The sequence below is a fragment of the Xyrauchen texanus genome, chromosome 7, assembly GCF_025860055.1.
Source record: "Xyrauchen texanus isolate HMW12.3.18 chromosome 7, RBS_HiC_50CHRs, whole genome shotgun sequence".
NCBI lineage: Eukaryota > Metazoa > Chordata > Actinopteri > Cypriniformes > Catostomidae > Xyrauchen > Xyrauchen texanus.
Genome location: NC_068282.1, coordinates 49,036,460 through 49,059,448, shown reverse-complemented (window position 1 = coordinate 49,059,448; position 22,989 = coordinate 49,036,460). Strand labels below are relative to the sequence as shown.

The 22,989-nt window shown below is 37.9% G+C and overlaps 1 protein-coding gene across 3 annotated transcripts in view; it reads right to left on the bottom strand.

The window, feature by feature from the left end:
• Positions 1-5,824: 5,824 nt before the first annotated feature.
• quo (quattro) overlaps positions 5,825-22,989 on the bottom strand; it is a 74,991-nt gene continuing 57,826 nt past the window's right edge. The window contains exons 16-23 of one of the 3 annotated variants that reach the window (XM_052129825.1): positions 21,648-21,737; positions 21,319-21,549; positions 11,341-11,511; positions 10,723-10,900; positions 8,134-8,250; positions 7,629-7,847; positions 6,458-6,561; positions 5,825-6,173 (exon numbers count right to left, since the gene is read on the bottom strand). In XM_052129825.1, coding sequence (XP_051985785.1) covers positions 6,132-6,173; positions 6,458-6,561; positions 7,629-7,847; positions 8,134-8,250; positions 10,723-10,900; positions 11,341-11,511; positions 21,319-21,549; positions 21,648-21,737 — 1,152 coding nt within the window. In that variant the 3' untranslated portion in view covers positions 5,825-6,131. Of the gene's footprint in view, positions 6,174-6,229; positions 6,562-7,628; positions 7,848-8,133; positions 8,251-10,722; positions 10,901-11,340; positions 11,512-21,318; positions 21,550-21,647; positions 21,738-22,989 lie in introns of those variants that run through there. The other 2 variants (XM_052129824.1, XM_052129826.1) reach the window with 2 other exon arrangements.

Below are 22,989 nucleotides of genomic sequence, written 5' to 3'. Positions count from 1 at the left end.
ACATGGAGGACCAACAGCATATTAGGTGGGTGCTCATAATGTTTTGGCTCATCAGTGTACATGAAGACTATATTCCTATTTGCAGTGTAGCATTTTGAAATGTATGTCAACAATATATCCTGTAAAACCTTTCTTAGTATGGTGTTGTTCAATTGTAATAAAAAATTTGAACATTGCCAGCAATAACCATAAAGTCTCACCAAAAATCGAGACTTTTGGTTTCATGATGCATGCAAAATAAAAAATTTTAGAGTCTAATTTGCATACTAACATGTGTTTTGTTATTTAAAAAATATTGTTATAATTGGAGTAAAAATGTTTGGTAGCAAAGGTTTCTCAGCACAATGACTTTTACTGTCGCTTTGAAAGACAATGGGACATTCCTGACACCATCCCCTGTGACACCATCGATCAGCTCCAGCCCACCCAGCTCCAGCCCTGCTCCACCTCCCCCATCACAGCAGGGGCCTGGTCCTCTCCACAGCTCCTTACCTCAGAGCCCCCCTCTTCCCCCACCACAATGTCGAGTCTCTAAGATGTAAACAGACTATTCAAGAGACAGAATCCCTGCAAAGCAGCTGGACCAGACTCTATCTCCCCATCTTTATGTCACATGTCTCTGACTCCCGGACAATCAGCACTGGTTCCCCTCAAGGCTGTGTTCTTTCCCCTCTACTTTTCTCCATGTACACTAACAGCTGCAACTCCAGTCAAAAGTCTGTCAAGCCCCTGAAGTTTGTGAAGACACCACCCTCATTGGGCTCATCCTTGGTGGGGATAAGTTCGCCTACAGGTGGGAGATTGATCATCTGGTGACCTGGTGCAGTCAGAACAACTTAGCTCAATGCTGTGAAGACAGTGGAGATGGTCGTACATTTCAGAAAGAACCCAGGCCCACCCACCCCCATCATCCTGTGTGACTATCCAGTTGACACTGTGGAGTCCTTCCGCTTCTTGGGAACCATTATCAACTCAAAACATAACATACCTCACTCCGCTTACCAAAGAGTTACTAAAACAAAAAGTTTTCAAATATTTTAATGATATTTAGAGCTTATTTGTGTGAGCTCGTGTAACATATGTGAACTCTCTTCTGTGTTGCAAAAAATCCCCTTGCGTACCTTACGCCCTCTAGTGGAGACGTAAACCAAACAAATTAAAGGGGGGCAGTCATTACACTCCCACCAATCATGTTATGATGAACGAACACATGAAAATAGAATAAATCATTCATGATTTCAAACTATGATGACCGCTCTTAAATTCTGATTTAAGTATATGCATTGACAAATCACTTGTTAGAAAACGAATTGTCTGATACAAGTGTGTCACCTATGCCAGTCAATCACTCAAGTAGGACCACTAACTTCTGAATTGGTCGCTCAATGATTGTAGGCTTGGAGTGCTCTTGCTTACTCTTTGATTTTCGCTCACTTGTTTGAACTTTTACTCTTCAAACTAAGCCATCACTCCCCTGAATGATTTCAACAACTCAACCTACCACTGCTATCTTGGCAGCATGTCTTCTTAGATGATGACTATGTAATTTACTTTGAGATTGCGTCAGGGCACATGCTACTTCTGAAACAGAAATTGTGCAGCACCGAAAAGGTGGACGGCCATTCTATGCTCTTGAGGTTCTCTCTCCAAATCTCAATTCTCCCACCATAAGAACCTCAGGTAGATTCTTTCATCAGGAGGAACACGAAACTGATGGAACATCTTTTCAATGTCACAGCAACAGCTTCTTTTCTGAACCGGCAAAGTACTCCCACCAAGGAGTTGATCAAATCTGGACCAGTGAGAAGAATACCATTAAGAGAAATGCCACAGAATTGTGCAGAGCAATTGAACACCACCTTCAACTTGTCTGGCTTTAGAGGGTGGTAGACACTACCATTTTAATGTTGTTTCCTCCTTGAAGTCCTCGAACTTGCAGGCCACTTGCCTTATAACTTGTGGTGACGGTATCATTAGCTGTCATAGTGCTCAGTCTCAGCATAACTGGTTGACTGATTACACGTATTTCATCAAGAAATTCTTTCAAGATGAAAGTAGAGTCACTCTGGGTTTCAAGTAAATCATAAGTCAGAATTTCATTTTTTGGCTCCTCCACTTTTGAGATAAGGACAGGAACTATGCTGGAGGTGGCAGAAGCATGTTGTATTAGTGCATAAGACATAAACTTTTGGACTTCTTGACTTGTGTGTACTTCTGAGTCTGATCTCGTTGCTTTCACAGACCCTTTGCCCCTCTCTTCGTGCAAGCAAGTAGGGTGTCGCAGGCCACATGATACAGGTGTGAAATCTTTTACAGTCTTTAGTAATGTGTCCCTTCCTTAGACATAAAAACAAAGGGAGTTCTCATGAATGAAAGACCTTTTGTCATCTGTAGACTTTGATGCAAAGATAGGACATTTGGCAATGTCGTGCGCTTCACTCTTACAAACAGAACATGGTGATGTTGGTTTGAACTCTAGTCTCTTCGGTGTAGATTCCTTAACTTGAGCCTTTGTGTTGAGAGCTTTGACTCTTTTGGGGAATCTCTTTCCTGAAACTTTAGAGTTCATCAAAAGTGAAGAGGTCACGGGATTGCAAGCTATCTTAGATTCCTTTTGCAAGAACTCTGCAAACCATTTAAAGCTTGGATAGTCACCGGACCCATCCACATCTTCCACCAGAATTTTGTTCCATTTTCGTATAATCCTCTCAAGTAATTTCTTCAGTAGTTTGTAATTTTCCTCACAGACATTCAGAATAGACAAACCTTTTACATGAGGGATTGCTTCAAGACAGCCTTGTAGAAAATCTGTAAACTCTCGCAAGGACAGAGGGTCATTTGTCTCCGACTTTAGGCCACTTCATGCGTTTTTCACAAAAGGCTCTCTGAACAATGAATGAATTTCAATATTTTCTTCAAGGAACTTCTAGGTGCCCTGATATGCATCTTCAGAGTCTCTATAAAAGAATCCTTCCAGATCATCTAGGCCAGTGGTAGCTCAGTGGTTAAAGCTCTGGGTTACTGACTGAAAGGTTGGGGGTTCAAGCCCCAGCCCCATCAAGATACTACTGTTGGGCCCTTGAGCAAGGCCCTTGACCCTATCTGCTCCAGGGTTTCTGTTTCATGGCTGACCCTGCGCTCTGACCCCAGCTTAGTTGGGATATGTGAAAACAATTGCATTTCATTTCATCTGTACTCTGCACAATAAAAGTTGAATCTTTTTCTTAATCTTTTTTTCTCGCTTGCTGGAATTAATTTGCGATCAATACGTGCTGTGAAGGACACTTTCCAATGAACTTTAGAGGATAACCAGTGAAAGTCATTGGTTCTGGGACAGGTAGTCAACTCATACTTAAGGAATTTACTAATGCTTGAGCTAAGCTCGCAGTCTCATGAGTCATCTGCACCTCTTGAGATGCTTTCCATGGATGGAATGACTCTGCCTCAGGATTTAGCTGGAATCTGTTGTCAGCCTCCTTTGCACTGAACTCAGTTGCATTTTCACCTCCCTCCTCATAATCTTCAAGATTGCCCTCAAAATCGTTGTATGCCTTAACATAAGCTGCGGCTACTTTGACTTCCTTATCCGCTTGTAGCATCTGCAGATTTGTTCTCTCCTCAAGTCTTATGCAAATCTCTGTTTCTCTCCATTTCATTTCTGCAAGCATTCTTGCAACATTCAGCTTCTAATCAGTCTCCATCTTGCGTAGTCTCGCTTGCATAGATTTTTTGCATGGCCTTTGCTTGCCCTACTTTGGCTGCAAGTTCTGCTTCTGCATCAGCGTGCTTACTGGAAGCCTTGGAGGAGTATTTAACTTATTCTCTGTACTTTGGGATGACTCTGACATGACCATGTCCGTGTTTGTACCACCAAAGAAGACTAAACTTTGTTTAGTACTTGTCTCACATTCTCTTCATGTTTTCTTCATTATGGTTATCAACAAAGCTTTCCATTCTTTTGCTCACCAAATCACAGATCCCTGTGGTCAGTGTGGTACAGGTATCCATTCTGTTAACAATCTCTGGTGTTGTAGTATGATTGCGCAGCAAAGGGATATAATGCAGACTAGCTATATCTTGTCTGCTTTGAATGCCTCTTTAGATTTGGTCTAGATGTTTAAATGAGAAGAAAGTTTTAAATTTTGACCTAGCTTCCTTAGCTATCTGTTCCAGGAGTGGTAAGCTTTGTTGAAGGCTTTCTCATGCTTCTTTACTTCCTGGTTATGCATCTCTAGGGTTAGGGTTATTCTTCTCTGTAAGACTTCCTTTTTGTGAACTTTCTCTGCAGGGGCTGACATTTGACTAGCATGTACTTTCATTTGCATAATTGTGTCTTCCATTTGTCGGTCTTCAGGCTTAAAGAGCAGTGAACTACTCGTATCAGACACTCAAATATTTAGCAAACAGGATTTAGGCAAATCTTATATGCAACAACACAATAAAATAGACATTCAAAACATTTCCCATTGCAAGATTTATACTGCATTAATACAGTGAATACAACCAAGCATTGACATTTATTATAGTCTGTACCTTGCAAATCAAATGCACCAAGTCAATACTTTCAATCTTTGGTGATCAAATCTTGCATAACTTTCAATTCAAACTTGTAACTTTCAAACCCCTTAATGCAAGATTAAAGATGGATGGAGATACAGGCAGATACATATATAGATCAGACAGATAAATAGAGACAAACAGAGACAGACAGACAGATAGAACAGACAGACAAATAGAGAGACAGACAGATGATAGATATATAGAGATACAGACAGACAGACACAGAGACAGACAGACAGATGATAGATAGATGATAGACAGACAGACAGACGATAGTTAGATAGATAAATATATAATAGAGAGACAGACAGACAGATAGAGGCAGACAGATGATAGATAGATAGAGATACAGACAGACAGACAGACACATAGAGACAGACAGACAAATAGATAGACAGACAGATGATAGATAGATAGATAGATGATAGATAGACAGACAGATAAACAGAGACAGACAGACAGACAGATATATAGATAGATACTATAGATAGATAGATGATAGACAGACAGACAGATAAATAGAGACAAACAGACAAATAGAGAGACAGACAGATGATAGATAGATAGACAGACAGAAAGATACTATAGATAGATAGATGATAGACAGACAGACAGACAGATAAATAGAGACAAACTGAGACAGACAGACAAATAGAACAGACAGACAAATAGATAGACAGACAAATAGACAGACAGACAAATGATAGATGATAAATAGACAGACAGACAGATGATAGTTAGATAGATAAATATATAATAGATAGACAGACAGACAAACAGAAAGATACTATAGATAGATAGAGGATAGACAGACAGACAGACAAACAGAGACAGACAGACAGATAGAACAGACAGACGAATAGAGAGACAGACAGACAGACAGACAGATAGATGATAGATAAATTAACATAAGCCTCTAAAGCGTTTATTATGTATGACTCAAAATGATTCAACCTCAATTTTGAAATCGTGACGTATTCGTGTTTTCTCTGACTGTTATTTGTAATTCATTGGTGTATCATTAACTAAACACATCTGCACTATTTGTCAGGGAAGGACAAGTCAATTCAAGCACATATTGTGTACATTGTTAACAGGATGTTATTAAATAGAATTACTATCATTTGCTATGTTATGTGTAATCTAGTCCATCACTTTGCAACTGTGTCCTTTTTTTTACTTTAACATAATAGAAGAATTCAAATTAATATTGAATATTTTTCCCCTTTTCTGCAGAAAATATATAATTCTCATTGTAGGTTATTCTTAGTTTATTTATTTTGTATATTTGAACAAAGCATTTTTCTACAGATAAAAGACATTTTAAACAGATTACACATTTGTATGAGGTTTCACCTGTACAACACACCTAATTGGATACAAATAAGGATTTTTGTAAGATAAAAAATGAAAAGTTAGTTCCATGAACCAATGTTATACACACACTGAAATAAATAAATTAAAACAAGCTTTATTTACAGTTTCACAGGATTCATAGTGGTCCACATGCATGATGAATGATAACATAAACAGGCGTATGGAGATATTACAGAATAAATATTCATGATGGGTTATACTTCTGTTGACTTTCCAATGAAGGTCTTCCCTTGAACCTGAGACAGAACAAAGAGTAAAGGAAAATATTAATGTTCAGAATATGTCAGGGGATCTTAATAATACTAATGAATAACTTAAAAAAAAAAAAAAAAAAAAAAAATATATATATATATACATAATAAAAAACCTTTTTTTGGTATAAAAATGTTCTGTTATGTTTTATTTGAAGGTCTCATACTTTGGAGCATTGTTGCTAAATAGTTTGGTTTGTAGGGTTAGTGGGTTTAACTTTGTTTTCCTGTTTGTGGGGACACGATGTTTTCACAACAATGACGGGCACCTCAGATGGGGCGTGTTCAGCGTCTCCTCCAATCACAGATTGGCAGCTGTGGCCAGAATTGCTGAAGCAACTAACACTTCCTCCAGACGATTCTGAACTCTCAACTGAAAAAGAACACAACAAAACATTTAATTTGGAACAAAACAGAAATTTCTTCTGTTCATTTTTCATAAGTTCCATTTACTCAAAAATAATTATAATGGGGGTCTGAGTATCTCAGCGAGTATTGACGCTGACTATCACACCTGGAGTCACGAGTTTGAATCCAGGGCGTGCTGAGTGACTCCAGTCAGGTCTCCTAAGCAATCAAATTGGCCCGGTTGCTAGGGAGTGTAGAGTCACATGGGGTAACCTCCTCGTGATCGTGATTAGTGGTTCTCTCAATGGGGCGTGTGGTGAGTTGTGTGTGGATCGTGGAGAGTAGCATGAGTCTCCACATGCTGTGAGTCTTCGCGGTGTCATGCACAACGAGTCATGTGATAAGATACCAGCCCTCAATCAGGCTACTCAGCCGAGGAGAGGGATAAAAGCAGCAGGATGCGACAGTTTGAGAGCTGCCGTGTGTGCATTTATGTTTTGTATGTTTTTCTCTCTCTCTCTCTAACTGTCGCTCTGCCTTGCATTTTCCCTCTCCTCTCTTTTTGTTTTCGCGCCCCCCTCCCCTTCTCCCTCCACAGCTCTAGAGAGGCATGGAAAAGCCTGCTGCCAGTCACATGGTGTAACCTCCTCGTGGTCGCCATAATGTGGTTCTCGCTCTCGGTGGGGCGTGTGGTGAGTTGTGCGTGGATGCCGCCGAGAATAGAGTGAAGCCTCCACACGCACCAGGTCTCCGGTAACGCGCTCAACAAGCCACATGATAAGATGCTCGGATTGACGGTCTCAGATGCGGAGGCAACAGAGATTCGTCCTCCAGCACCCGGATTGAGGCGAGTCACTACGCCGGACTTAGCACGAGGACTTAGAGTACATTGGGAATTGGGCATTCCAAATTGGGGGACAAAATTCCATTAGACAAAAACATTGACGTAACCAAGGAGTTCACAACTTACTGTAAGAATTGTCCTTATATCTAAAACTCTAGTTTTCTCTCCCCAAAATTGTAATTCTAGCAATTATCGAAAATGACATCACTTATGATATTTTGCAAGAAGCATTGAGAAGGAGGAGATACCAAGTACACTGTGGTTTCCACTCTCCTGGTCTAAATCATATTCCTCCAGGATTCCTGACGTTCCCCGTCCAAACCGTTCAAGATCTCCACTGCTTTGACCAATCAGATTGCTCACAGGTGGCGGGGAGCCCCACCCAGAGGAGGAAGAGGAATGGCTCGCAGAGGATGATGTACAGCTGGTCGAGCCAATTGAATTTAACCGAAGGACAGGAACCCCACCTAGGACATTTAAAGGGATAGTTCTCTGTTATCATTTACTAGTTTCAAACCCTTATTTGTGGAACACAAAAGATGAATTTATATTGTCATTCTTTTAAATACAGTACAACTAGAGTTCATAGTAACCACATCTGACAAGCTCCAATTATTTTCCATATTTTCAACAGACAAAAGCACAAAACACATCATTTTCATTTTTAGGTGAACTGTTCCTTTAAACAGGAGCTACTGTATTTAACATGTGAAGTAAAATTCAGGTTTAGTTTATTGATTACGGGTGTTTTACCTCGTCCGGTCAGAACACAGTTGATAGCTCGGTCATTAATGGCCATCTCGCTGGGCTGGATATCCATGAAGGGTTTGTGTCCGATTCCCATGAACACTCTCTCCTGCATACGGACGTCTATATGAACACCAACACAGACATAAGATTTACATCTCTAGACCACCAGTAGACTGTTTTATGTGATTCGTAGTTACATACTATGCTGTATATTTCATGTGCCTTAATATATTATATCTTATCGCAATATTACTTTTATTTTAAATTATTTCTCTACTTCGGTTTGAGTGAAATCTTCCAAGTTTTTCGAATCCAAATGTTTCAGACAAAACATGTTTTCTTTTTTGTTTTACTACTTTCCATCCTGTAAGTCTAACAAAAGCCCGCCCCTTAGAGACATCATAGGGGTATAAGACAGTAGTTCTGGATATTTAATTTAGTTATTATTTCTGTTTTATACTCAATTTGTCATTTCAATGTAGTTTAGTTTTCTCAGAGTTTTCTAGTTTTAGTTTGTTTTTATTTGAGTTAGTTTTGGAGTTATGACAAAGTATTTTAGTTTAAGTTTCAATTAGTTTAGTTTTGTTTAGTCTTTAGGTCAATTAGTTAAATTTTTTGTTTTTTCCAAGCATTTCAGTTTTTATTTCAGTTAATGAAAATGTTTTCATTTAGTTTCTGTTATTGATCATAACACTGCATCATCCTGCAGGAAGTGACATCATTTTTGGAGGGAAAACGACATGAATTCTGTGATGTTTTGTGCGATTAGTTGATTTGTAGTAGATCATGTTGTTTGATAAAATTGCAGAAAATCAATATGATTTTGGTCTGAAATTGAAAGGATGTTTATAAAGTTTCTTTCCATTTACAAAAATAATCAATTAATAATTAATAAAGTTGAAGTGCCTGAGCTTGACCTGAAAGTGTGCTATACCGTCGTATAGAAATACAGAACTTCTTTGTAGTGATATATCAAATATATCGGGCGATATTTGGCCATTTTGCAATTATCAGCATCGACCGATAACCATGTTCGCTTGGCCGATTAACAAGAGGGTAAACTTTCCCTTGTGTCAGTTCCAAAATCTACAAATAGATGCGTCAACCGATTGTCAGAACTTTCTGTTTACAAAGTTTATACAAATGATAGTAAATATAGCATAAAATAAGTCTTTGTTTCACTTTAACATTTTTGTATACATCTGATTTGCTGTTGTTAAATTGTTAAATGTTGTTAAACCGGCCATCCTGCTCTCGAAATATCATTATCGGCCATATCGGTCGACCACAACTTCTTTGCTAACAAATACAAATACAACATAAGCTTATTCGTTTTTTAAAGGTGGAGTTCAGAAGAAACAGCATAACAGGAACATTATGGATATGATGTTGTTAATTGTTTACGAATGGTTAACAGTCATAAAAGTGCAATTCTTTGGAATCCTAAAACAAAATAAAAAGGAAAAGGAGTAGAGTTAACTGGAAATGGGTTTGAAAGTCAGAGGCTATGAGTGGATAAAGAGAATAATAAATGCAGCTGTGTTATGACTACACGAGTTGAGCAAGCTGTAATTCTTCATTTCTTGTCATATCTTATCACATTCAACCATAACATCACTTCACAGCATGTTATAAATCTTGTAGGGACAATACGTGTAACGCAAAGACATTTTTTGGCTCCTGATGATTGTTTCTAAGGTGTTCATGGTTTAGTTTTCATAAACATAGCGATGAGATTACATAGAGGCTGACACCATCCATCATGAATTCCATCCTCAACATGATAACGCGAGTTGGTGCTTATAGACACCGTGCACTCTACAAACTTCTGGGAGGAGTGATAACTACAAAGGGAGTGAATCTCCTAAAACGAGTCAATCTTGAAAGTGCAATGGCTGACATAGTGATAACCATGGCCGGGTCGAGGGGGGCTGAGGGGGCATTGCCCCACCTAAATGTTCTCTGTGCCCCCCAGTCAGATGGCGAAATGACAGATAGTGGATTTAGCCGATACCAATAACTATGGTGGTGGAAAAGGTTGATAACCGATAGTTCCAAAAAGCAACTATCGGCACAGATTAATAGGTAAAACTGATATAACGGTCTACCTCTATTGCAGCACCTTAATCAACCCTTAAACATGGCAAAAGTGTGCTCAGTTATATTGCTCTTCCTCATCATTTGAGCATCATTGGGTGAATTCTGCTGCCACTAAAAAATGTACACAAAAGTTTCTTCTAATTAAGCTGTTTCCCATGGCAACGTAAACGCAACGTTACTTGTGCCGAATAGCGCTGACTTTTGTGAATATGGAGCATTCTATAATAAGCGTCACTGGACATAGAAATTTTGCGCTAAAAAGAATAACAATGACTTAATGTAAATACACCTGGCACAGCACAAAACCAGCGTTGATTGTGTCTGGTTAGACTGTGATTGATTAGTGAGTTTTTTAACACTGCACACTAAGGTCGAGCAACTGTTTAGTGAATTTAGTTACATCTGGTTGTCACTTCTGTGAATAACTGAACTCTGTGTGTGGCCATAAGGTGATATATTTCATGGTTTCACCTTATGAAAACATCCATTTACCTCTGTTGTGAATGGCTTGTTCCCACAGAATTCTTTGCAGGTCTTTGGTCCAGTTCTCCTTCATGTCTCGACTTTGTGCCTGAAGCACATACGTGTCCTGTGACTTCCTTCTTCGAAACCAGATCTCAAAACACAAACCGCTGTCACCAAAATTATGTGTCATACCGATGTCTGATGTCTGAGACAGGAGAGAAGAGATGGTAAACATAATCAGACAAACAGAAAAACAGAAATCTAAAATTGTGCTGCATGAAACCCCTGGAGCCGTATGGATTACTTTTTTGATGGATGGATGCTCTTTATTGGGCTTCAAAATCTAAGGTACCATTCACTCCCATTATAAAGCTGAAAGACGAAAGTCATGTACACCTAGGATGGCTTGAGGGTGAGTAAATTATGGGATAAATGTAATTTTTGGTTGAACTATCCCTATAAGGGCTATTAAAGTTTTACTTAATGCTTCAGGAAACCCAGCCATTGTCAGTTGTCACCTTGTAAGAATAAGGTTTTAGGCTTACTGATAGTGGTGGCCAAGATTGGTACCACATGCTAATTGAAGGCAAAAATGTCATGTTTTGAGAAATAAAATTAATAAAAGTTTCACACGTAGACATTTACCTTGAAGGATTGTTTGTAGATGTATGTGTCATTCCCGACATCAGTTCTCCTGGTCTTGCTGAAGAGTATGAGATCTTGGAAGAGAAAAATGTGACGGTAACATTTCTTTTTCCTGAAGGTCAACAGGAACTCATCCTGGCGAATGAGCTGCCCTTGTTCCTTCAGATTCACCTGTTAAGACATAAAACAAAACAACAAAGATGATTGCAAAGGCCGTTAACACAGCACGCATGTATCCGCGTGCTGTGTTAAGCACGTCTTGTCTGAGACAACTTTTGTGTTGATACAAAGCAATCAAAAGTTGCGTTACAAATATAATTGATCATAGTGTCCAAAAGCCTCTCCAAACAAATAAAAGATAATAATTGTACATAAGAACTAATTACACATGCAAACACAACAATGGCGAAAGGTTTGCATAGCATACAGACATGATTTTAGTCATGAGATTTCACAGAATGAGTTTCATTCTGTGTCATTTGAGTCATCATTGAGTCTGTGTCGTGTATTTTGCGCCATCTCCTGGTGGCCATATGCAACACTGTGCTTCGTATCGATTATCTAATGATCAATGCATCCGATTAACTTTTGCGAGTGCCATTTGAAAGATAATTGCCTCTAAGTAATGGTATGTGATATTTTATGTTCCATTTATATGAAGTTACAAGCAAAAACACGGCATATACGTAAGCACCAACACCAACATAATTGTCAAAGACATATACTTATATATTTTTTTTTCTGTGAGTAAACAATTAGACTGGTTGTATTCTACTCTTTGAGAGCTTTCCAACATCATATGACACATTACCATTTAATGAGCTTGATGTTTTTATTGATTGCAATTTTGTTTAATAAATGATCAAATCACTTGTGATTTGTCTGAAAATTTCACTTTTGAAAATTTCAAAGCACTTGTTCAGTTTTGCATTATGCATCCATGCATTGTAAAGTTGAGCTTCTACGCTTTCAAACAATACCTATTTTGTGTAGGTCAAGACTGTTGTTATTAATATATTGACAATATGTGTTTTTCTCATGGGCACATCCGAGATTAAAGGGTTAACTTAAATAGTTAAGTTCTATCTGATCACCAAGCAAAGTGAACTTAATTACATACACTTTGGAAACGCCATTACTAGTTTAATTGAAGGAACGAGTTTACTCTATCAGTTGAGTAAAATCAATTTATTAGGATTTTGGTGGATTAGGATTAGGTGAGATCCAAAACAAAGTCCGCATTTGTCTCAACATATACAAGAAGACTTCAAACAATTCACTCTCAAAACCAATATCATCATTTTTTGCACCAAATCACCCATATTATTTAAGAATGATGAGTCTATAAGTCTAAGATGATTTTTGTTTTGCAGGTTGCAGATTTTTGGTTTTGTCATTTCATGTCATGTTTATTCTCCATCTAAACATAAATTTGACCTGATGTGCTGGTGGAGAAAGTGTAATAATTATCTTTTATTCTCTCTGCCCACTGAGTTTGTTTTTAAAGCATCTTAAAATAAAGGCAAATAAATATAAAGGTATTTTGCTTTATAATTACAGACACTGTATGATGTGGGCTACACTCGCCTTCACTTCACGCTTGACCAAACAGTTATATAAACATGTCCTCTCTAGTTCAGCTAACGTCATTTTTATTACACAAAATAACCCATGAATGTTCATGTTCAAGTTGATAAAAACAATAAAAGGACAAACTCAGTAGCTACACTGTAAAACATGGTTACGTGCAATTGTTAGCCTACTTATAACTCTTAAAAACAACTTTGTTGGTTTAACCTAATAAATTTTTTTAGCAGATACAAATTTGTAGCGAATTAAATTTACCCAACACTGGTAGCGAAGAACATAGCATACTATTGTTTGAAACGCTTGTCGTTCTGTCAGTACTGCATAATGTTTCTGGTAATATGTTGGCTTGAATAAGTTTCAATAAGATCAATAATATCAATTGTACAGTACCTCCTTCTAGACTTTAAAGCTACATCCACAAAACTTCTCATAAACCTTCACACTCTTCTGACTTCTTGTGCTATATATTTGCTAACTGATTGGAATTGTTTTCTACAGAGACCCTAAGAGGACAGGGTGGGAATTTGTTTTCTGAAATAGTTCCCTCCCAATAAGTTTTGCATTCCCTCGCAATAGTTTGCATTCCCTCTAAATAAGTTTTGCGTTCCTGCTAAATAAGTTTTGCGTTCCTGCTAAATAAGTTTTGCATTTCCTCGCAATAGTTTGCATTCCCTCTAAATAAGTTTTGCGTTCCCTCTAAATAAGTTTTTCGTTCCCTCTAAATAAGTTTTGCGTTCCCTCTAAATAAGTTTTTCGTTCCCTCTAAATAAGTTTTTCGTTCCCTCTAAATAAGTTTTGCGTTCCCTCTAAATACGTTTTCGTTCCCTCTAAATAAGTTTTGCGTTCCTCTAAATAAGTTTTACGTTCCTCTAAATAAGTTTTGCATTCCCTCTAAATAGTTTACGTTCCTCTAAATAAGTTTTGCGTTCCCTCTAAATATTTTGCGTTCCTCTAAATAAGTTTTGCATTCCCTCGCAATAGTTTGCGTTCCCTCTAAATAAGTTTTGCGTTCCCTCGCAATAGTTTGCGTTCCCTCTAAATAAGTTTTGCATTCCCTCGCAATAGTTTGCGTTCCCTCTAAATAAGTTTTGCGTTCCTCTAATAGTTTCGTTCCTCTAAATATTTTGCGTTCCCTCTAAATAAGTTTTGCATTCCCTCTAAATATTTTGCGTTCCCTCTAAATAAGTTTTTCGTTCCCTCTAAATATTTTGCGTTCCCTCTAAATAAGTTTTGCGTTCCCTCTAAATATTTTGCGTTCCCTCTAAATAAGTTTTGCGTTCCCTCTAAATAAGTTTTGCATTCCCTCGCAATAGTTTGCGTTCCCTCTAAATAAGTTTTGCGTTCCCTCGCAATAGTTTGCGTTCCCTCTAAATAAGTTTTGCGTTCCCTCGCAATAGTTTGCGTTCCTCTAAATAAGTTTTGCGTTCCTGCTAATAGTTTGCGTTCCTCTAAATAAGTTTTGTGTTCCCTCGCAATATTTTGCGTTCCCTCTAAATAAGTTTTGCGTTCCCTCGCAATAGTTTGCGTTCCCTCTAAATATTTTGCGTTCCCTCTAAATAAGTTTTGCGTTCCCGCTAAATAAGTTTTGCATTCCCTCGCAATAGTTTGCGTTCCCTCTAAATAACTTTTGCGTTCCCTCGCAATAGTTTGCGTTCCCTCTAAATAAGTTTTGCGTTCCCTCGCAATAGTTTGCGTTCCCTCTAAATAAGTTTTGCGTTCCCTCGCAATAGTTTGCGTTCCCTCTAAATAAGTTTTGCGTTCCCTCGCAATATTTTGCGTTCCCTCTAAATAAGTTTTGCGTTCCCTCGCAATAGTTTGCGTTCCCTCTAAATATTTTGCGTTCCCTCTAAATAAGTTTTGCATTCCCTCTAAATATTTTGCGTTCCCTCTAAATAAGTTTTGCATTCCCTCTAAATATTTTGCGTTCCCTCTAAATAAGTTTTGCATTCCCTCTAAATATTTTGCGTTCCCTCTAAATAAGTTTTGCATTCCCTCTAAATATTTTGCGTTCCCTCTAAATAAGTTTTGCATTCCCTCGCAATAGTTTGCGTTCCCTCTAAATAAGTTTTGCATTCCCTTGCAATAGTTTGCGTTCCCTCTAAATAAGTTTTGCGTTCCCTCTAAATAAGTTTTCATTCCTTTGCAATAGTTTGCGTTCCCTCTAAATAAGTTTTGCATTCCCTCGCAATAGTTTGCGTTCCCTCTAAATAAGTTTTGCATTCCCTTGCAATAGTTTGCGTTCCCTCTAAATAAGTTTTGCATTCCCTCTAAATATTTTGCGTTCCCTCTAAATAAGTTTTGCATTCCCTCGCAATAGTTTGCGTTCCCTCTAAATAAGTTATGCGTTCCCTCTAAATAAGTTTTGCATTCCCTCGCAATAGTTTGCGTTCCCTCTAAATAAGTTATGCGTTCCCTCTAAATAAGTTTTGCATTCCCTCGCAATAGTTTGCGTTCCCTCTAAATAAGTTTTGCGTTCCCTCTAAATATTTTGTGTTCCCTCTAAATATTTTGCTTTCCCTCTAAATAAGTTTTGCGTTCCCTCGCAATAGTTTGCGTTCTCTCTAAATAAGTTTTGCGTTCCCTCGCAATAGTTTGCGTTCCCTCTAAATAAGTTTTGCATTCCCTCGCAATAGTTTGCATTCCCTCTAAATAAGTTTTGCGTTCCCTCTAAATAAGTTTTGCGTTCCCTCGCAATAGTTTGCATTCCCTCTAAATAAGTTTTGCGTTCCCTCACAATAGTTTGCATTCCCTCTAAATAAGTTTTGCGTTCCCTCGCAATAGTTTGCGTTCCCTCTAAATAAGTTTTGCGTTCCCTCGCAATAGGTTTTGCGTTCCCTCACAATAAGTTTTGCGTTCCCTCTAAGTTTTGCGTTCCCTCTAAATAAGTTTTGCGTTCCCTCACAATAAGTTTTGCGTTCCCGCTAAATAAGTTTTGCATTCCCTCGCAATAGTTTAGTTCCTCTAAATAAGTTTTGCGTTCCCTCTAACTAAGTTTTCGTTCCTCGCAATAGTTTGCGTTCCCTCTAAATAAGTTTTGCGTTCCCTCGCAATAGTTTGCGTTCCCTCTAAATAAGTTTTGCGTTCCCTCGCAATAGTTTGCGTTCCCTCTAAATAAGTTTTGTGTTCCCTCGCAATAGTTTGCGTTTCCTCTAAATAAGTTTTGCGTTCCCTCGCAATAGTTTGCGTTCCCTCTAAATAAGTTTTGCGTTCCCTCTAAATAAGTTTTGCGTTCCCTCGCAATAGTTTGCGTTCCCTCTAAATAAGTTTTGCGTTCCCTCTAAATAAGTTTTGCGTTCCCTCGCAATAGTTTGCGTTCCCTCTAAATAAGTTTTGCGTTCCCTCGCAATAGTTTGCGTTCCCTCTAAATAAGTTTTGCGTTCCTGCAATAGTTTGCGTTCCTCTAAATAAGTTTTGCGTTCCTCTAATAGTTTGCGTTCCTCTAAATAGTTTTGCGTTCCCTCTAAATAAGTTTTGCATTCCCTCTAAATAGTTTGCGTTCCCTCTAAATAAGTTTTGCGTTCCTCTAAATAGTTTGCGTTCCTCGCAATAGTTTGCGTTCCCTCTAAATAAGTTTTGCGTTCCCTCGCAATAGTTTGCGTTCCCTCTAAATAAGTTTTGCGTTCCCTCGCAATAGTTTGCGTTCCCTCTAAATAAGTTTTGCGTTCCCTCGCAATAGTTTGCGTTCCCTCTAAATAAGTTTTGCGTTCCCTCTAAATATTTTGCGTTCCCTCTAAATAAGTATTGCGTTCCCTCTAAATAAGTTTTGCATTCCCTCTAAATAGTTTTGCGTTCCCTCTAAATAAGTTTTGCGTTCCCTCTAAATAAGTTTTGCGTTCCCTCTAAATAAGTTTTGCATTCCCTCGCAATAGTTTGCGTTCCCTCTAAATAAGTTTTGCATTCCCTTGCAATAGTTTGCGTTCCCTCTAAATAAGTTTTGCATTCCCTCTGCAATAGTTTTGCGTTCCTCTAAATAAGTTTTGCGTTCCCTCTAAATAAGTTTTGCATTCCCTGCTAATAGTTTGCGTTCCCTCTAAATAAGTTTTGCATTCCCTTGCAATAGTTTGCGTTCCTCTAAATAAGTTTTGCATTCCCTCTAAATAGTTTTGCGTTCCTCTAAATAAGTTTTGCATTCCCTCGCAATAGTTTGCGTTCCCTCTAAATAAGTTATGCGTTCCCTCTAAATAAGTTTTGCATTCCCTGCAATAGTTTGCGTTCCTCTAAATAAGTTATCGTTCCCTCTAAATAAGTTTTGCATTCCCTACTAATAGTTTGCGTTCCCTCTAAATAAGTTTTGCGTTCCCTCTGAATATTTTGTGTTCCTCTAAATATTTTGCTTTCCCTCTAAATAAGTTTTGCGTTCCTCATAGTTTGCTCCTCTAAATAAGTTTTGCGTTCCCTCGCAATAGTTTGCGTTCCCTCTAAATAAGTTTTGCATTCCCTCGCAATAGTTTGCGTTCCCTCACAATAAGTTTTGCGTTCCCTCTAAATAAGTTTTGCGTTCCCTCGCAATAGTTTGCATTCCCTCTAAATAAGTTTTGCATTCCCTCGCAATAGTTTGCGTTCCCTCTAAATAAGTTTTGCGTTCCCTCGCAATAGTTTGCATTCCCTCTAAATAAGTTTTATGCTCCTAAGTTTCGCTCCTCACAATAAGTTTTGCGTTCCCTCTAACTAAGTTTTGCGTTCCCTCTAAATAAGTTTTGCGTTCCCTCACAATAAGTTTTGCGTTCCCGCTAAATAAGTTTTGCATTCCCTCGCAATAGTTTGCGTTCCCTCTAAATAAGTTTTGCGTTCCCTCTAAATAAGTTTTGCGTTCCCTCGCAATAGTTTGCGTTCCCTCTAAATAAGTTTTGCGTTCCCTCAATAGTTTCGTTCCTCTAAATAAGTTTTGTGTTCCTCGCAATAGTTTGCGTTCCTCTAAATAAGTTTTGTGTTCCTGCTAATAGTTTGCGTTCCTCTAAATAAGTTTTGCGTTCCTCTAATAGTTTCGTTCCTCTAAATAAGTTTTATGTTCCCTCTAAATAAGTTTTGCATTCCCTCTAAATAAGTTTTGCGTTCCCTACAATAGTTTGCGTTCCCTCTAAATAAGTTTTGCGTTCCTCTAATAGTTTGCTCCTCTAAATAAGTTTTATGTTCCTCGCAATAGTTTGCATTCCCTCTAAATAAGTTTTGCATTCCTCTAATAGTTTGCGTTCCTCTAAATAAGTTTTGCGTTCCTCGCAATAGTTTGCATGCTCCTCTAAATAAGTTTTGTGTTCCTCGCAATAGTTTGCGTTCCTCTAAATAAGTTTTGTTCCTCTAATAGTTTACGCTCTCTAAATAAGTTTTGCGTTCCTCTAAATAAGTTTTATGCTCCTCGAATAGTTTATGCCTCTAAATAAGTTTTATGCTCCTCTAATAGTTTGCGTTCCTCTAAATAAGTTTTGCGTTCCTCATAATAGTTTATGCTCTCTAAATAAGTTTTGCATGTTCCTCTAAATAAGTTTTTGCGTTCCCTCAATAGTTTTGCGTTCCTCTAAATAAGTTTTGCATTCCTCTCAATAGTTTGCGTTCCCTCTAAATAAGTTTTGCATTCCTCTAATAGTTTCGCTCTCTAAATAAGTTTTGCGTTCCTCTAATAGTTTGCGTTCCTCTAAATAAGTTTTGCGTTCCTCTAATAGTTTGCGTTCCTCTAAATAAGTTTTATGTTCCTCGCAATAGTTTACGTTCCTCTAAATAAGTTTTGCATTCCTCTCAATAGTTTGCGTTCCCTCTAAATAAGTTTTGCGTTCCTCTAAATAAGTTTTGCATTCCCTCTAAATAAGTTTTGCATTCCCTCTAAATAAGTTTTGCATTCCCTCTAAATAGTTTGCGTTCCTCTAAATAAGTTTTGCATTCCTCTAAATAGTTTATGTTCCCTCTAAATAAGTTTTGCATTCCCTCGTAATAGTTTGCGTTCCTCTAAATAAGTTTTGCATTCCTTGCAATAGTTTATGCTCCTCTAAATAAGTTTTGCGTTCCTCTAAATAAGTTTTGCATTCCTCTGCAATAGTTTGTGTTCCTCTAAATAAGTTTTGCATTCCCTCTCAATAGTTTGCGTTCCTCTAAATAAGTTTTGCATTCCTCTGCAATAGTTTGCGTTCCCTCTAAATAAGTTTTGCATTCCCTCTAAATATTTTGCGTTCCTCTAAATAAGTTTTGCATTCCCTACAATAGTTTGCGTTCCCTCTAAATAAGTTATGCGTTCCTCTAAATAAGTTTTGCATTCCTCTAAATAGTTTGCGTTCCTCTAAATAAGTTTTGCGTTCCCTCTAAATAAGTTTTGTGTTCCCTCTAAATATTTTGCTTTCCTCTAAATAAGTTTTGCATTCCCTCGCAATAGTTTGCGTTCTCTCTAAATAAGTTTTGCGTTCCTCGCAATAGTTTGCGTTCCTCTAAATAAGTTTTGCATTCCTCTAATAGTTTGCATTCCTCTAAATAAGTTTTGCGTTCCCTCTAAATAAGTTTTGCGTTCCTGCAATAGTTTGCATTCCTCTAAATAAGTTTTGCATTCCCTCGCAATAGTTTGCGTTCCTCTAAATAAGTTTTGCGTTCCTCACAATAGTTTGCATTCCCTCTAAATAAGTTTTGCTTTCCCTGCAATAGTTTGCGTTCCTCTAAATAAGTTTTGCGTTCCTCTAATAAGTTTTATGTTCCTCACAATAAGTTTTGCGTTCCTCTAACTAAGTTTTGCGTTCCCTCTAAATAAGTTTTGCGTTCCTCACAATAAGTTTTATGTTCCGCTAAATAAGTTTTGCATTCCTGCTAATAGTTTGCGTTCCTCTAAATAAGTTTTGCGTTCCTCTAACTAAGTTTTGTTCCTCTAATAGTTTATGCTCCTCTAAATAAGTTTTGCGTTCCTCTCAATAGTTTGCGTTCCTCTAAATAAGTTTTGCGTTCCTCGCAATAGTTTGCGTTCCTCTAAATAAGTTTTGTGTTCCTCTCAATAGTTTGCGTTTCCTCTAAATAAGTTTTGCGTTCCTACAATAGTTTGCGTTCCTCTAAATAAGTTTTGCGTTCCTCTAAATAAGTTTTGCGTTCCTCGCAATAGTTTGCGTTCCTCTAAATAAGTTTGCGTTCCTCTAAATAAGTTTTGCGTTCCTCGCAGTAGTTTGCGTTCCGTCTAAATAAGTTTTGCGTTCCTCTAATAGTTTGCGTTCCTCTAAATAAGTTTTGCGTTCCTCGCAATAGTTTGCGTTCCTCTAAATAAGTTTTGTGTTCCCTCAATAGTTTGCGTTCCTCTAAATAAGTTTTGCGTTCCTCTAAATAAGTTTTGCGTTCCTCGCAGTAGTTTGCGTTCCTCTAAATAAGTTTTGCGTTCCCTCGCAGTAGTTTGCGTTCCCTCTAAATAAGTTTTGCGTTCCCTCTAAATAAGTTTTGCGTTCCATCGTAATAGTTTGTGTTCCCTCTAAATAAGTTTTGCGTTCCCTCGCAGTAGTTTGCGTTCCCTCTAAATAAGTTTTGCGTTCCCTCTAAATAAGTTTTGCGTTCCATCGTAATAGTTTGCGTTCCCTCTAAATAAGTTTTGCGTTCCCTCGCAGTAGTTTGCGTTCCTCTAAATAAGTTTTGCGTTCCTCTAAATAAGTTTTATGCTCTCGCAGTAGTTTGCGTTCCTCTAAATAAGTTTTATGTTCCTCTAATAGTTTATGCCCTCTAAATAAGTTTTGCGTTCCCTCTAATAGTTTACGTTCCTCTAAATAAGTTTTACGTTCCTCGCAATAGTTTACGTTCCTCTAAATAAGTTTTGTGTTCCTCTAAATAAGTTTTACGTTCCTCGTAGTAGTTTGCGTTCCCTCTAAATAAGTTTTGCGTTCCTCGAGTAGTTTCGTTCCTCTAAATAAGTTTTGCGTTCCTCTAAATAAGTTTTATGTTCCATCGTAATAGTTTGCGTTCCTCTAAATAAGTTTTGCGTTCCCTCGCAGTAGTTTGCGTTCCCTCTAAATAAGTTTTGCGTTCCCTCTAAATAAGTTTTGCGTTCCCTCCCAATAATTTGTATGTATTGCGGAGGCATGCAAAACTATTTCCGAAAAATAATTCCCACCCTGTCCTCTTGGAGGCTCCGTAGTTTTCCCATAGCAGACAATTGAAAATCCTAAAAATCCCAGAGGCTTTCACTGACTTAACGTTTAAACAGGTCAAGACTCTGTCAACCTGTATAACCTTAAAACCTCAAACCTTTAAAATATCTTACACTTTCAGGCAATTTTCTGTCAAGCCATCATCAAGGTACCTATCTAGTTCCTAATTACGGGTTTCAAGTGGCCACTTTTTCACCACCTACTGTACGCTTTATCCAGCATGTATTCACTCCAACTAAAACTGACATGGAGCCCTCTCTGAAATAATGTACCCTCTGTAATCTCTATCACTCACATCACACTCCTGAATGTCGTCCATGGCGAGCAGATTGTTGCCGTGCCGAAGCTGAAACTGTATGATCTCGAGTGCGGTCTGTATCTCCACTCGCTCACGGCCCGTGTGTGGTCCAGACTCACATTCACGCAGCATGTCCTGCAGCAGCAGACTGTATTTACTGATACGTTGGACCGGTTTCAGAAGATACGACGACAGATCCATCTTATCACCCAACACCTGCTGTTTCTGCTGCAATTATTAGAATTTGTAAACACATTAAAACATCAGTAATGAACATATAGTGGACACATAAGTCACACATAGAAATGTCTGAATGCCAGGCTCACCTTAAAGAATTCTTTGCCATGTTCAATGAGCATTGTCTCAGAGCGTGGTTTGTTCTTGCTGTATAAAGCGTACAGACCAAAGTTTTCTTTCTGAATAAGAGACACAAAGTTATTGATCAGTGGACATTAAAGTAGAACATGTAACTGATGCCATGACTGGCGATGATGGTATGTTTGATGGTAAAGTGAATAGAACATATGTCACATTACAGTAGGTATGTCAAGTGTTTATGTGGCTTTATTTCTTTATGTGATTGGAAACGTTTTTCTATTACCAGACTGCTAGTCAGGGGAGACGCCATATTTAATTTGAGGGTTTTGAGAGATGGACAGGGCTGGACTGGTAATCTGGCATGCCGGGCATTTTCCCGGTGGACCGACGCACTTTGGGGCCGATCGGGGCGGACTGGCCATCGGTAGAACCGAGCGGGCCGATGGGTCGGTCGTGAAAATTACCGCAAAAATGTATTTCGACTTATCCTCTTTGTTCTTAAAAAATGACAAAAATCTGTGTTTCAGTGAGACACTTGCAATGGAAGTGAATGTGGGACAATCTGTAAACGTTAAAATTCTCACCGTTTCAAAAGTATAGCCACAAGATGTAAACTGTATGTGTGTTAGCATGATTTTAGCATGATTAAACCACTCTGTGTAAAGTTATATCCAATTTTACAACTTTGTTGCCATGACGTCTTAATGCCGTAAACTCTAAAACCCTAAAACCACCATAAAAGGACAATTTAAACAACTTTACAGCTCAAATTATACAATATTGGCTCCATTGACTTCCACTGTAAGCGTCACTGTAACCTCGAAATAATTTTTTGTGGTAATCAACTAGGGGTGGGCAATATGACCTAAATTCAACATCACGGTAACGTTATATATTGAAATATCATTTATTTTTTTTTTTCAGAAAATTAATTAAATAATACAAAAATATATATATTGTACATATGATGGTGTGGGTGATAAAAATGTATATCGATATTCTCAAAAGTTTTGGTTGATAAAGATATAAATGAAGATACATAGGCATGGAGTATACATTTACATCTACTTTGATGGAAAGTGATTAAAAAATGAATGACAGTTCCTTTTTTATTTAAAACGATGTCCAATGTGGTACACCTGTCATGTCCATTGCAATGAAAGATTGTTACAATGTAATTATTACAATAATTTTTTATCTGTTTTATTTTCTATGCATTGTTTATCATTTCAATGCTTCTCTGTAATTGCACAAAAGCAATTAATTTAGCCTTACACTGGACAATGCAAAACTTTTTGGCAACAATATAGCTGGCCTGAGGTCGACCGATAGTGTATTTTGCCGATACCG